Source organism: Crocodylus siamensis, chromosome 2 (assembly GCF_052110815.1).
Source record: "Crocodylus siamensis isolate JL-2025a chromosome 2, ASM5211081v1, whole genome shotgun sequence".
In the NCBI taxonomy this organism is placed as follows: domain Eukaryota; kingdom Metazoa; phylum Chordata; order Crocodylia; family Crocodylidae; genus Crocodylus; species Crocodylus siamensis.
In genome coordinates, this window is record NC_143396.1 from 110,680,368 (window position 1) to 110,694,076 (window position 13,709).

At 45.9% G+C, this 13,709-nt stretch overlaps 1 protein-coding gene across 1 annotated transcript in view; it reads left to right on the top strand.

Annotated features, from left to right (window-relative positions):
• The window catches only part of AFG2A (AAA ATPase AFG2A), a 343,648-nt gene that overhangs the window by 16,696 nt on the left and 313,243 nt on the right, over window positions 1–13,709 (top strand). The window contains 4 exon segments of the mRNA XM_090034520.1: window positions 4,026–4,084; window positions 5,308–5,937; window positions 9,290–9,419; window positions 11,145–11,201. Of these exon segments, the coding sequence (XP_089890646.1) occupies window positions 4,026–4,084; window positions 5,308–5,937; window positions 9,290–9,419; window positions 11,145–11,201 (876 nt within the window).

Below are 13,709 nucleotides of genomic sequence, written 5' to 3' on the forward strand. Positions count from 1 at the left end.
GAGCGCCAGGAGTTTTCAAAGATCCGTGCCAGGGGCTGGGCTATGACTCTCGCTAGCTCCTTGAGTACCCTGGGGTGCAGATTGTCAGGGCCAGCTGACTTGAAGGTATCCAGCTTCTCAAGATGTTCCTTCACGAGGTCAGCATTGATGGAGGGTAGGGGATCCCCCTCACCCAGATCTCCCTGTCCCATAGCAGGCATGGGCATCCCATGTGACTGATGAAAGACTGACGCAAAGTACCTATTTAATAGGTTGGCTTTTTCCTGGGCGTCAGTTGTCAGTTGCCCCATCTGGTTTAGCAGGGGTCCAACATTGCCCTTGCTTTTCCTCCGGCTCCCCACATATCTGAAAAAGGACTTTTTGTTGTCCTTGATGCCTGAAGCTAGTTGGAGTTCAGTTGCAGCCTTGGCTTTCCTGGTTTCCTCCCTGCAGGACCGGACCAGCGCAGAGTAATCCTCCTTGGAGGTGAATCCCGTCCTCCATCCTTTGTAGGCTTTCCTTTTTAGCCACAGTAGGTCCACTAGGTCCCTGGAGAGCCAGGAGGGCTGCTGTGCCTTCTTGCTGCCTTTCCTCTGTGTTGGGATAGATTTAGCTTGTGCACTCCGGATCGCTTCCTTGAGAAGCAGCCACTCTTCTTGAACTCCCATCTCCCTGGGGTCATGGTCCCTGAGGGCCTGACCGACTAGCCTCTTGAGCTTGTCAAAGTCGGCTTTTCTGAAGTCAAGGACTTCTGTGTTGCTGACTGACTTGCCAGCTTTACGGTGGATGGTGAACAGCTTGTGGTCGCTGTCACCCAACTTCCCATCAATCACTAGGTTGCCGATTAGGTCGTCCCCCGTAGCCAGTACCGGGTCAAGCAGCGTTTTGCCTCTCGTTGGCCCATAGACTTCTTGAGTCAGGTAGAGGTCATCCACGCACGAGAGAAAGCTTTGCGCCCGCTCAGATTTAGCTGAGTGATCTTCCCATGAGATGTCCGGGTAATTGAAGTCACCCATGACAACGAAGGTCCTGGAGCAAGCAGCCTCAGTCAGTTCCTGGGCAAACTCCTGGTCAAGCTCAGGACTTTGAGTGGGAGGTCTGTAGTAGACTCCCACCATTGTGTCCCCTGTGCCGTTTTTCCCACGAATTTTTACCCAGAGGGTCTCTAGCTGTCCATGCCGGTCGCCAACATCAGCTTGCAGGGACATGTAGCTTTCCTTCACATAGAGAGCTATACCCCCTCCCCTTTTGTCAACACGATCCCTCCTGTACAGGGTATAGCGCTCTATACCCGTGGTCCAGTCATGGGTGGAGTCCCACCAGGTCTCCGTTATCCCAATGATGTCATAATTCTTTGCACTGAGCAGGAGGACAAGCTCCTCCTGCTTGTTACCTAGGCTCCTGGCATTAGTGTACAGGCAGGCAAGTGTGCCCTTAGGGGCTCTTGCCTTGCCCACAGATTGTGCCAGGGCTGGGGCAGGGGTGGGCTCCCTTAAGTGCCTTGGTCTGCTGGCTTTGCAAGGGTCCCTCAGCGGGCCAGCAGTGGCAGTCATCCCCCCATCCCCCAGCGGGCTTAGTTTAAAGCCCGGTGGAGCAGGTCAGCCAGCCTGGCTGAGAAGAGCCTCCTCCCCAGGGGAGAGAGGTGGAGGCCATCTCTTCCCCGCAGCTTGCTGCCTCTCTTGCCAAAGAGCGGGCTGTGGTCATGGAAGCCAAAGCCTTCCCGATGACACCAGCTCTGCAGTCTTTGGTTCACTGTGTGGATGCTCCTCTCCCTCCTCAGCCCATAGCCCGAGACTGGGAGGATCGACGGAAACACCACCTGAGCTCCCAGACCCCTAAGCCCCACTCCCAACTCCCTGTAGCACCTCATGACCTGGCTGGGGGTTCTCCGAGCCATGTCATTGGTGCCCACGTGAATAAGGAGCATGGGGTAGTGGTCTGTGGGCCGGAGGAGCTGTGGGATCCTCTCCGCAATGTCTCGGATGCGGGCCCCCAGGAAGCAGCAGACTTCCCGGGCTAAGGGGTCGGGGCGGCAGATTGCCCCCTCAGCGCCCCGCAGGATGGAGTCTCCCACAACAAACACCTTTCGCTTTGACTTGGGGAGAGCGGGGCCAGTAGCTGTGGTTGAGCCTGGGTTGCCTGCGGGAGCTGGCAACTGAGCAATCTCTGCTGGAGCTGCAAGAGTTGCGAACCTGTTGCTAAGCTCCGGCGAGGGAGGGGCCATGGTGCGGCGGGCCTTGGGGCCCTTGACCACCTTGGTCCATGCCCCTGACTGGGCAGAGCGGGAGGTCCCAGAGTCCTCCTTAGTCATGGAGGGAGACGGAGCTCTCCCCTGCGGCTCCCGGGGGAGAAGGGCCTGGCAGTAGGAGTCTATCTCCTGCTCGCAGTCCCTGATGGCACGCAGTCTCTGGACTGTGGCCTGGAGCTCCTCCAGCTGGCGCGCCAGAGACCCCAGTAGGGAGCAGACCCCGCAAGGGGAGGTGGCCATGCTCCCGGGCCCCAGAGCCTGAAAAAGGGACAGGGAGCCCCCGCAGCCAAGAGCCAGGGGCTCCGTCTGCGTGGAGCCCGGAACCATGGGCTCCGTCTGGGCGGCCGTCTCTGAGGTGCCCAGTAGAGGGGCCGCAGAGCCCGAGGGGACCCTCGGGGTGCGGCGTGTGCCCATCCGTGTCAAGCCTCTGGTAGGCTGGCTACAGCTGGGGCTGACTACTCTGGGGGGTCACAGGCAAGGTCTCGTGCCCTCCCGCGCCCTCTCCTGCGCAACCTCCGTGCTAACTCGAGGGCCTGTTTATGCAGCCTGTTCGCGTGGCTCCGGTCGCGGGGCTCCCTGGGGGGCTGGGCCAAGTAGGGGCCTGGGCGGGGGCTTGACCCGGCCCAGCACCAGGCAGCGCCTCCTCCCAGGGAGCGAGGAGTTAACCCCTTCCCACCACGAGCCCGCTTACCTCCGGCTGTGCTGGGGGTCAGCAGGGGGCTCCGCAGCTGCTGAGGGGGTGTCTGGGAGGCTTCGGGGGAGCGGGGGCGCAGCGGGCTTCACCCGCACGTCTCTCACCGCTTCGGAGCCTAACTGAGCCTTTTTTTTTTTGTGTGCCAGTGACTTTAAGGGGACTGCTCTGTTTGATTACGTTTGTTGATATTTGCAGTATCGGGACTGTGATGACTTGAAGTACTTTTAAAAAAAGTTATAGTAATTTTTTTTCAAAAGTTTGCTTCCTGTCCAGTAAAAATTTTTGAAAATGCTTTTTTTTCCATCAATGGCTTGAGATCGCCATCTATTGATCATGATTTTAATTGCAGCTTTTTTATTTGGGTGTTCTTGTTTTAGTCAAATTTAGGTGTATTTGATGATGATATGAAGAATAGTAATACTTAGTTCTTATGTAGTGCTTTCCATTACTTGATTTCCAGTGTTTTTATAGGGGTAGGTAGATATCATTTATATCAGTGGGATCGGGTTGGGTGGGAAGTGATTTAGGTTCCCTCTCTTGAGTTACTTAAACTTTGACTGATAAAATAAAACTAAATAAAAACATGCTGTAGGGAGAACATTGCATTGAACAGTAAAGGGCTAGGGCCTCAATCCTGTGAACATTTGTGCGACTAACTTGAGAAGTGTGTGCGCCACTGGTGAAGTTAGTAGACGGCTCACGTGTAGGTATTTGGAGAGGTATAAATGAAAACTTATATCTATAATTTTAATTCATAATTCAATGAATGTAGCATTAAGACTCATAAGCCAGGGGACTAGTTTGCTGACATACATATCATGCTTTTCATTTTAAGGAATGAAATCTGATATTTTATAAAATAATAGAAACAACTGCAAATCTGTAAACTGAAAATTAGCTGCGGGACAAATATATTTACATTGTATTTATGATTAGACAAAATGATTTAAAATTAACTTGTAGTTTGCCCTACAGATCCTTCTCTTTGTACAGTTTAATTATATACTTAAAAGTAATTCACTGAAATGATGAATAATTGTGTAAATCTGGCTTTAGTGCTGTTTGTAGAGTGGGCAAGGATTGTAAAAGAAACTTTTTTCACAGAGACAAAGATGCCTGTGTTAATGTTGAAGAACTGTCTGTCTGTCTTTTGATAAATCTAGGTAAGAGGTTTTTTGGTTTTTGGATTTTTTTTTTTTGTAATAAGGTTGCAGGCTTTGGAGGGTAGAATACTGGATTCTTACTCACTGCTGATCGGAAGTTTAATGTCAAAATTACCTTTTCCTCCCAAATGCATTGTCTTAGGATATTAGCTTGAGTTATACACTTCCTACATTTTTAGTAGCATTCATTTGGAACTAAACTATCTCTTTGTCCTGTTAATGTCTAACACTGTGCTTGCATGAATCAGAGTTTTAAGTCCATCGTATCTCATTTGATTCTGAAGTATCCAGCAGGCTTTCTTGTTCTTCTGGAATACTGTATAATGGTCTCTATATTTGCAGTTATCCATTTATTTGTCATGGGGAGTTGGGGAATCAATTTTTTTTTCATGTACATAATAGTACTCAGTATATCAATAGCTACATCTAATTCGACACCCGTATCCTCTTTCCATGCTGTTTATGTGAACAAAGCTGATGCATCTGTGTTTGATAGTTAGCCATGGGGGAACTTGAGAGGATAGAATGTTTTACACAGCTGCTGTCCCATCTACTCAACTATTTAATTCCCATCTATGGAAAGAAGGCATGGATTTACTTGACTAGTAGATTACAAGTAGTACTACAAGGCCCAGAAGTTTAAAAAATATGATTCGGTTCCAAGAATTTCAAGATTACATAAAAAATACTTGTTTTGGGGAAACTTTTATTTGTTGTCTTGGTTTTGAGCGTTTACCATGTGTTTGGGTCATATTTCCGAGCTTATCTCCTTCAACTGTGAAGGCAAACATTTAATTTTTTTTTTTATAGATACAAGCTAAAATTTTCTCATAATTGCATCGCTCCAGAACCTGTGGCTTTGAATAAAGTACAAAATACTGTGAGGCTGTGAGCAGCACTGATGAATGGAGAATTTCTGTTTCTACAGTGCGAGTTCCTTAATCTGTAATCTTTTAAAATTACAGAGAGCATATAACACAAATAAAAATGCACCTAATGACCAGTGATTTAGAATGTTTATCCACTTACAGCCAGACTAGATTGTAAGTGATTGTTTTAAATGAGAAAACTATTCTCTGTCTTCCTTTCTTTTTGTCAAGTGACCTTTCCCTGGGACAAGTTAATTTGTGCCACCTGTGGTGCAGGTGTATGGTTTGAAAATTGCTGTGGGAAACTTAGGTTAATAGACTTTTCTTTTTCTTTAAAATTTAATCTTGTTACAGATGGGAAGATAGTATTGCCGGGCAACCTCTTGCCCCTCACTTTCTATGGTAGACCTTGCAGCCTCATGGTGATGAAGGTGAAAGGAACAGATGGGGCCCTGTTGGAAATGCAGGGCAGCAATGCTTTCAACGATGCACAAGAGACAACCCTTGAGAAGTCTGACTTGGAAACTAGTGCACTAAATTTATCCTTACAGCTCAGAAGCTTGGACATAGAAGACAAGCTAGAAGATGCACTTACCAGTACACCATGCAGATCAATGGATCAGTGTTCATCAGTTGCATCCAGTGATACTATAACAGGGGCTGAGCAGATTTGTGCTCAGGTCGATGAGCTATGTGATGAGCAGAATGTCAGAAGCCTCACTGATGGTTCTGAATCAGCTGGAGAAGTCCTTGAGAAAACACTGCTGCATGGCAAAAAAGGAGCAAAATGCAATTCTGATACATTTTACTTCATTTCTTCAAGAACGAAGGTCAATTTTATTGAGACTCGGCCCACCGTGACAGAACAGGATTGTAAATCCAGAGTTACCTATGATATGATAGGTGGTTTAAGCAGCCAGTTAAAAACTATTCGAGAGACATTAGAATTGCCTTTGAAGCAGGCTGAACTGTTCAAGAGTTATGGTATGATGTTTAAATATTGGCATACTCTACCTAATACAGTGTTTTTTCTTTAATTGAGCACTTCAATCATTATGTGCTGCTATTAATTTATATTTCTCAGCATATGAGAAAATGTTTTCACACAACAGAAAATTTGATGCATTTATTTATTGTGGCAACTTTGATGAAAAGTATACTACTTGGGACATTCTATAATAAGGCTGGACAGCATGTGATTTTTAAAAAAATATAATTTATGTAATTATATAACAAATTATATAAAGATCACATGCTATCCAGCCTTATTATAGAATGTCCCAAGTAGTCACCTGACCTTTTATATACGCGTGTACATGCACTTGCGCGCACACTCTCTCTCTCTCTCCCCCCCCCCCTCTTTTTCTGTGTATGTGTTCAGGCATGTATAGCAGATATAGATATTATTTATTAAGGGGCATTACTCCCCAAGGTTTGGCTCCTCCATTTTATCTCTACAAGGCTTGCTCAGATGTGTTATTCATTTCACCTTCTACTAGTGTAAGGATGCAGTGACAGAGTAACTGTCTTTTGTCTGAGGAAGATTTGAAGCATCTCTCTCCATCACACATCATTTTTTCCCTTCAAACACTTTAAAATGGCGCTTAATAGAAATCTAAGTCTTCTCTCCTTTGTCTGTCTCCTGAAAAATAATACTTCTGTCGCTCCCTCATCCATACTGCTTTGGTTTTGACTGATTCTTGAATTCCGATCCCTGCTTAGCTTTGAATTAATGTTACTGCTGTCCTGTCATAACAGCCATTTTTTTTACTCTTCATTAGTTCCATAGAGAAGTGCAGTGACATCTTGTGAACTTCTGTGGCTTTGGAGAGTTGTGAATAAGAACATTTGATTTATGTCTAAATCTGTCTTTGTGTTGTGGCTTCTTAAATTAGTACTAGTATGGGATTTTTTTCCCCTCTTGAGTGTAAACATTGGATTTGTCTTGTCTTGGATATAAAGAAAATTGGGTTACCCTGTTTCACTTCTACCAGGCTTTCTTTATTGAGTAATTTAATATTGTTCCCCTAAATATATGAACGGGGAACAAAATATTGGCATGCAGTTCTTAAATTCTGTCAAATATGGATCTAATATTTCTAAGATGTGTGATAATCCATATCATTTGGAGCTGAATTAATAGCTTATTAAAAATGAAACAAATCACTAAATATTAAATTGTCACCTTTGTTATTAGCTGCAGATACTTTTAGGAAAGAGCATATTCCATTCCACAAAGTTTCTTTCTGGGTACAGAAAAGTAGCCATAAGTTTAAATTGGTTATTGTTTTCTCATAGATGAAATCACATTGCTTGGGATATTATAAAGCAAGTTTAGATAAAGTTCTGAAAACTATGTTATAGGAAATTTAATCCTTTATTTTCATCCATAATTTCTTATAAGAAAGCTAAAATTTTGAAGGAAGTTTTCTAGAGCAGGAATATAGGGAGGTGAAAATGTGGCATGGTTGCTACTTTTACAAGTTTTGGATTAAACCCCATCAGTTGCTTTGACTCCTGAAACAGTTCTGGTCAAGAGATTGCACTTGGTGGAGAAGAGCCTATAAAGGTGTCACAAATATCTAGGTCTCATCCTTGGAGGGACTATACTTATAGCAGCAGTAAGAGGCTTGCTTGCCTTCCTGTAGCATTGTCCAGAGAAATCTGACCTCCAAACCCATGAATCAGCTTAGAGTATGTGGATATAAGGTAGAGGTTAAAGTTGTTTATTTGTGGAGGTCTTCTGTATAGTTTCTCTGACTTGCCTCTTTACCTGGGCATATTTTATGGGAAGGGGAACTCATGGATCACAGAGGCAAGCTATATAAGACAGTGATGAATATGCCAGTTTATACTGTGTAGGGGTTCCCGGTGGGTTTCCAAGGCATGGTATTGTAGATGCTTATATTCTGTTTTACCAGTTCCTGACCTCCAGGCCTCCCACAGTTTTAAGATACACCAGCTGTTTTCCTTTGGTCAGGGATGAGATGCAAAACCAGCCCTATGCCCCTTCATCATTCCACAAATGGATTTGCCTGATTGTGGATATTTACACTGGTTATCAACCTTAAGTAGGTGGCTATCTGCATAGGAATTGCTATAGGAGAGCAAACCAGACCATTGGTAAATATGGTCCAGTACCCTGGTCAGCAACAGATGCATTACAGAAATATGCAATAAATCCAGTAGGGCTGGGCGAAGCTTCAGTTGCTGATTCGATTTGGAGGAGATTTCACAGTCAAATCTCCAAATTGAATTGGGAGACCCATGAAAAGGTCTGAATCGGTTTGAAGCCTCTGAATCGGTTTGAAGATTTGGGCAGTCCCCACTTGCCACTGCAGGGAGCTGGACCTGGGTTCCGTGCTGGTATGTGGGCAGGGGGAGGGGCTGGAGGAGGGGGGAGAGGACCATGGGGGGGACCCCCACCAGGCCCCATCCCCTGCTTGTTCTCCTAACCCCCTGAGCGCCCCCTGACCCCACCTGCTCTACTAGTCACGTGAGTGGTTGCCCCATCCAGCCCCAGAGTCCTGGATGCCACAGTGGCTACTGGGGCCTATGGGGCCTCGTGGCAGAGCCCCCCACACAGTGTGGGGCAGCAGGGATTGCCCTCCTGCCTGGCAGGAGCCAGTGAATGCAAGGGTTTTTTTTTTTTTTAAGTGCCAGGATGCTGGGGCTGAGCGGGGCAACTTTTTACAGGATTGGGAGAGCGGGCAAGGGATGGGGCCTGTTTGGTTTGGAGATCTGGCTGATTCAACAGTTGCCAAATCTCCAAATCAGATTTGGCCAGATTAATTCAGCACAGTAATTTGAGTCACCAAATCAAATCACTGTCTCTTGAACCATCCGAATCCGAAGTGAATACTAGCCACTTCCCACATGGATGATTATGGACTAACCTGCTTATAGAGTAACTTTCTTTACAACTCCTGTCAATTAGTCGATAGTGTTTGCCTTTCTACTACCGAATTCCTAAAAGTTGGACTCTGTAGCCACAAGATCTGCTGTTCTCAGATTCTTCTTGTTAAATGTTACTTCTCCTTTTCTATGTCTTAATCTGTTCTTCCTGTATAGTTTATAGCCAGTTATTACAACAGATCATTGGTATTTTCATTCATACGCTTTGCATCTTCTTTACAGGTGTTTGGTACAGGGAGCTCCTGAGCTAGTACAGATATAGGCTTTTATTAAAGTGGTTTGATTGTTTATGAAGTTGATTTTAAGGTTAAGTTTACATTATTAAATAAATGTAGGGCAATAAAATGTGGAGATACTCTGCCTTGAGCATAAGTGACTTTCTTTTCCCTCTGTGTTGTGTATGTGCTGTTTGTTTTTAAAGGAATTCCTCCTCCTAGAGGAGTGCTACTGTATGGCCCTCCAGGTACTGGGAAGACCATGATTGCCAGAGCCGTTGCAAATGAAGTTGGAGCTCATGTTTCCATTATTAATGGTCCTGAAATATTAAGCAAGTAAGTCAACCCAATTTATTTATGTAAGTGACTTGCAGGTAGTGAGCCAAATCACACACTGACACACATGCATTGTACAATGCCAGTGTTTATATCTGCATGATTGTGTCCAATGTGTATGCCTGAGTTTCAGAATTTTTCATGGAAGGTTTCTTTTTGTAGGTATTATACTGCTCATAATTTGGAAATGAAAATCCAAGTTTGTTGTTTCCAAGAGGTTTCTAATGGTCAGTAGAGTGAAATTCTTGGAATGGCTTTCTGAACAAGGCAGTACAGACAAGGAACCTAAACTTTTTCAAAAAGTAACTTGATAAGTTCATAGAAGGGATATATAGGGTGAAAATAGAAGTAACATTTGAGGTATTTAAAGGTGCAGCTGTTCTTGAAGCGCTTCAGAAATGCAGTGTTTCAGTAGTGGATAGGCATAGTGTTCTCTGGCTGGAACACCTTGGAATTGGTATAGTGTGCCTTCCAGCTAGGGGGTATGATGAAGGGGTAAGAGCACATGGTGTGCTACACCTCAGTGTAGTCCAGTAGCTCCTAATCTCTAAGCAGAGCCAATGACAATAAGGCCACCTTCAAGAGTAAAATGGATGCTTATCTTGCTGGGATCCTATGACCCCAGCTGACTTCCTGCCTTTTGGGCTGGGGGCTGGACTCGATCTTCTGAGGTCTCTTCCAGCCCTAAGGTATATGAAATCTATGAGGTACAGACATTCTACTTTTACCAGTATAAGTGAACAGAAACTGGTCTATATTCATAACAGAACAGAAGTTCAGAACACAAAACCAGTCTGTACCCATAACAGAACAGATGTTTGGCATACAGACTGGTTTAAAAATGGTGAAACCTGGTCTAAGACTTGCTCCCCCCTAACCAAAGGGTGAACTTGTGTTCTGTTCACTACTGATTTAAATTACAGCGCTTACAGAAAGCTGCGTAACTTAGATAGATTCTGTCTCAGGTTTCTGAAAGTCTGTACCTAGCCTAAGTGTTCTTGTTGAATGTCTGTCCTGCCTCTGATGTCCCAGAGTGTGCCCCGACCTGAATTGGGAAACCAGAAAGGTACAAAGGAATTTTGGGGCTAAAGAGCTAGAATCTTGGTTCTGGTGAGCATCACGGGATCTCTCAGTTCCAGTGGCGTGGGGTGGGAGTGCAGGGTTTCTTGTCTCCCAGTTTTGGTTCCAACCTAGGGTTGGAGGGCAAGTTGTTTTGTGTGAGTGGAGGTCTAATGTACAGGACAGTGCCCACTGGCACAATATTCCGGTCCCTCCACCTTCCCCTCTCTCCCACCATTGCAGTGGGGCCAGGAGAAAGGGGAGTACAGTGTGATACCAGGGGACCCAGGGGTCATCTCTTATGCTCTGTAGAGCATGAAGGGCTCTGCATCTAACTTCATTTTGAAGTGCTTCAAAATAGTACCTGTTCACTCGGGGTTAGTTTTGGAGTGCTTCTGCCATTTTTGGAGCACTTCAAATACTATGTATACCTGTCAGCTTGCAATTTAAAGTGCTTCAAATGTTACATCTGTCCTCTTGCATAGAAGAATCTCATCTAAAAAGTTTATTGTGGAATTCGAGTTTATATAATAGGATTTGTGGCATTCATACATTCTCTGAGGATTTCTGAATGGATAAAAACTGCTTTTTAGAAGTAAAAGGTGAAGAGTGTTTTATTGAAGTGACAATAAAATTCCTCTTACTAAATTATTTTGGTTGTTACAGGTTTTATGGTGAGACTGAAGCAAGATTGCGACAGATATTTGCTGAAGCTTCTCAGCGGTATGCATCTTTATGTATGTTCATTTAGGACAATATTTCAGTGCTAATGTGTAAAGAAAAGTTTATGAAGATTCTCTGACTTGCAAGTTTTTCTTGTGGAAGTATTTTAAAATGGAGGTATTTTTCTTTTCTCTACAGTGAACCAAAGACAGCTAGTAAAATTCTAGTTGTCAAATGAAATGCCTTAGCACATTTATATAAAGCTGTGCCATTTGAAGAGCTACTGCATATTACCAGGGACTTACTAAAATCTCAATTATGTAACTTTTGTGGAAATCATGATTTTGCATGAGCTCCTTGAAAAAGTGTTGGTGCTGCACTTTTGGCAGGCTTGCTGCAAAAAATAAATCATTAAACAAACTTACTAGCAAGCAGAGAAAAGCATGTGAGAAGCCCTGCAGGCTTGGAGGGAAGGTGGAGGAAAAAGGCAGGGGGGCAAGGGGGAGAGGAGGAAGGGAGGAGGAAGGGGTGGGGCTGTTCACAGTAGCCTGCTATTAGCAGCCCTGCCCCCCCCCACTCCTTTCCGTGTGCTCCAAGACTGTGGGCTTCCCACACACTCTTCTCTGTTTGCCGGTAAGTTTGTTTGTTTGTTTGTTTATTTATTTGCAGCGAGCCCTTGGGGATATGCTGAAACTGCAGCTTAATTGCCTTGATTCAGCTTGGAATTTTTTAATAACTTATAGACTAATGGCTTCCCCAGGCTTAACCAAGGGAATTAAGCCGCAGTTTCAGGCCATGTGGCACCTGCAGGGAGGGGGTGGGACTTCTGGGGTACCTCAGCCAGTCAGAGGCATGGGAGACCCTGCTGTGCTCAGCTCACAAAAATGGTGGCTGGCCCTAGGATTTGTCTGCAAAATTGGCTGGCTTCCCTGTTGAGTTCAGTAGACCTCTAAATATTACCTCTAACCAATGAGCTTATATTCTCATCGTAGGTGACATTAGAACCGAAGCTTTTATTTTAATTAGGAAGGAGCCCACGCCCTGTAGTTGGTATCTACATCCAAACTTAGCATAAGTGGCATCTACACACCAAAATGAAATGCCCAGCAAATGGTGAATAAGTTAACTTGATTAACTGAAGCAGTGTAGCTGTATTAGCATGGTGCTCTGCCTGGGTTAATAAGCTGTGCAGAAATACTTTTAACATACCCTAATGTGTAAGAATAGCAGAACTAGGTTTGATACTGATGACCAGGGATCCTGGTTTTTTCTGATAAAAAATGACAAATTCTATGATAAAACCCCCCAAATCTGCAGTTAAACTGAAATGCCACTATGTAAATTGGTATCAGTTGAACACACTGTTTTACTGATACATTTACAATTGTAAGGCAGTCTGGAAGCCTACCAGTGCCTCAATCACTATAATAAAATAAATTCTAAATACCTGTAAATTTTGGCATTTGATTTAGGGTTTTTTTATCATGGAAAATCAAAGCTTTTCCTGCCCCCTTCTCTCACCAGGACACACCCGCAAGCCACAGCCCCCCAGCCCCTCTGTAGCCCTTTTGCCCCCCCCCCCCCCCCCCAGCTAGAGGTGCACTGATATATCGATGGCATATCAGATTGGCACCAGTAAAAGGAAAATTAACATTATTGGTAGTTGGCTTTTTTTTGGCCAATGTAGCTGATAATGACACTGCTAAATGCAGCGTGCATGTGTGCAGAAGCAGCATACACGTGGCCAGGAATGCAGCCTGGCAGCTTGGAGAGCAGCGTCCAGCTGCTAAGTCTGTTGGGAAGGGATTTGGGGGAGGGAAGGGGTAGATAAAGGCCCACGTGGGTGAGGGAGAGAGTGGGGAAGGGGAAGGGGCAGGGGCAGGGGCAGGCGTTGCCCAGCTGGGCGGTGAATGCGACCCTGCTGGGAGTGAGGCAGAGCCATGGGTGCCTTGTCTGGGGTGCGTGAGGGCTTGGGGGAAGTGGCTTATCAGTGCTGTGTGCATCCCCAGGGCAGGAATGGTGGAGTGTCCCCCTCAATTTGTGTGCAGGGCAAGGGCAGGCTGCCTGCTGTGGGCTTGGGGCCAGTGGCTGTGCCAGCTTCTTTCTTGTGGGGAGGCTGGGCCAGGGCAGATGGTAGTGGAGCTGGGAGGGGTGAATATGGGGTGGGCTATGGCCACCCCAGAATTTGCCATGACTCCCCTCAACCCATACCCATCCCTCTCAGTGCCGTACCTGCCTGCCCAAAGCGCAGCCCTGGCCTAGCCCTCCTGCTGGGAAGAGGCCAGCGTAGCCCCTGGCCCCAAGCCCGCAGATTGCAGTCTGCCCTCACCCCGTGCACAAATCTGGGGGGGCACATGACCCCCATGCCTTCCTGGGGGGGGCGCACGGTAGCAGGGAGCCACCCCCTGGCGCCCTCTGGATGAACTGCCCCCCTGCTCCTGACGGAGACAGCACCTTATGAAGCCTGAGCCTGCAGCAGGCAGCCCATACTTGCCCCGACCCTGCACACAGATCTGGGGTCTTGTGCCCCCCCCTTCCCCCAGGGAGTGCATGCAGTGGTGGTGAGCT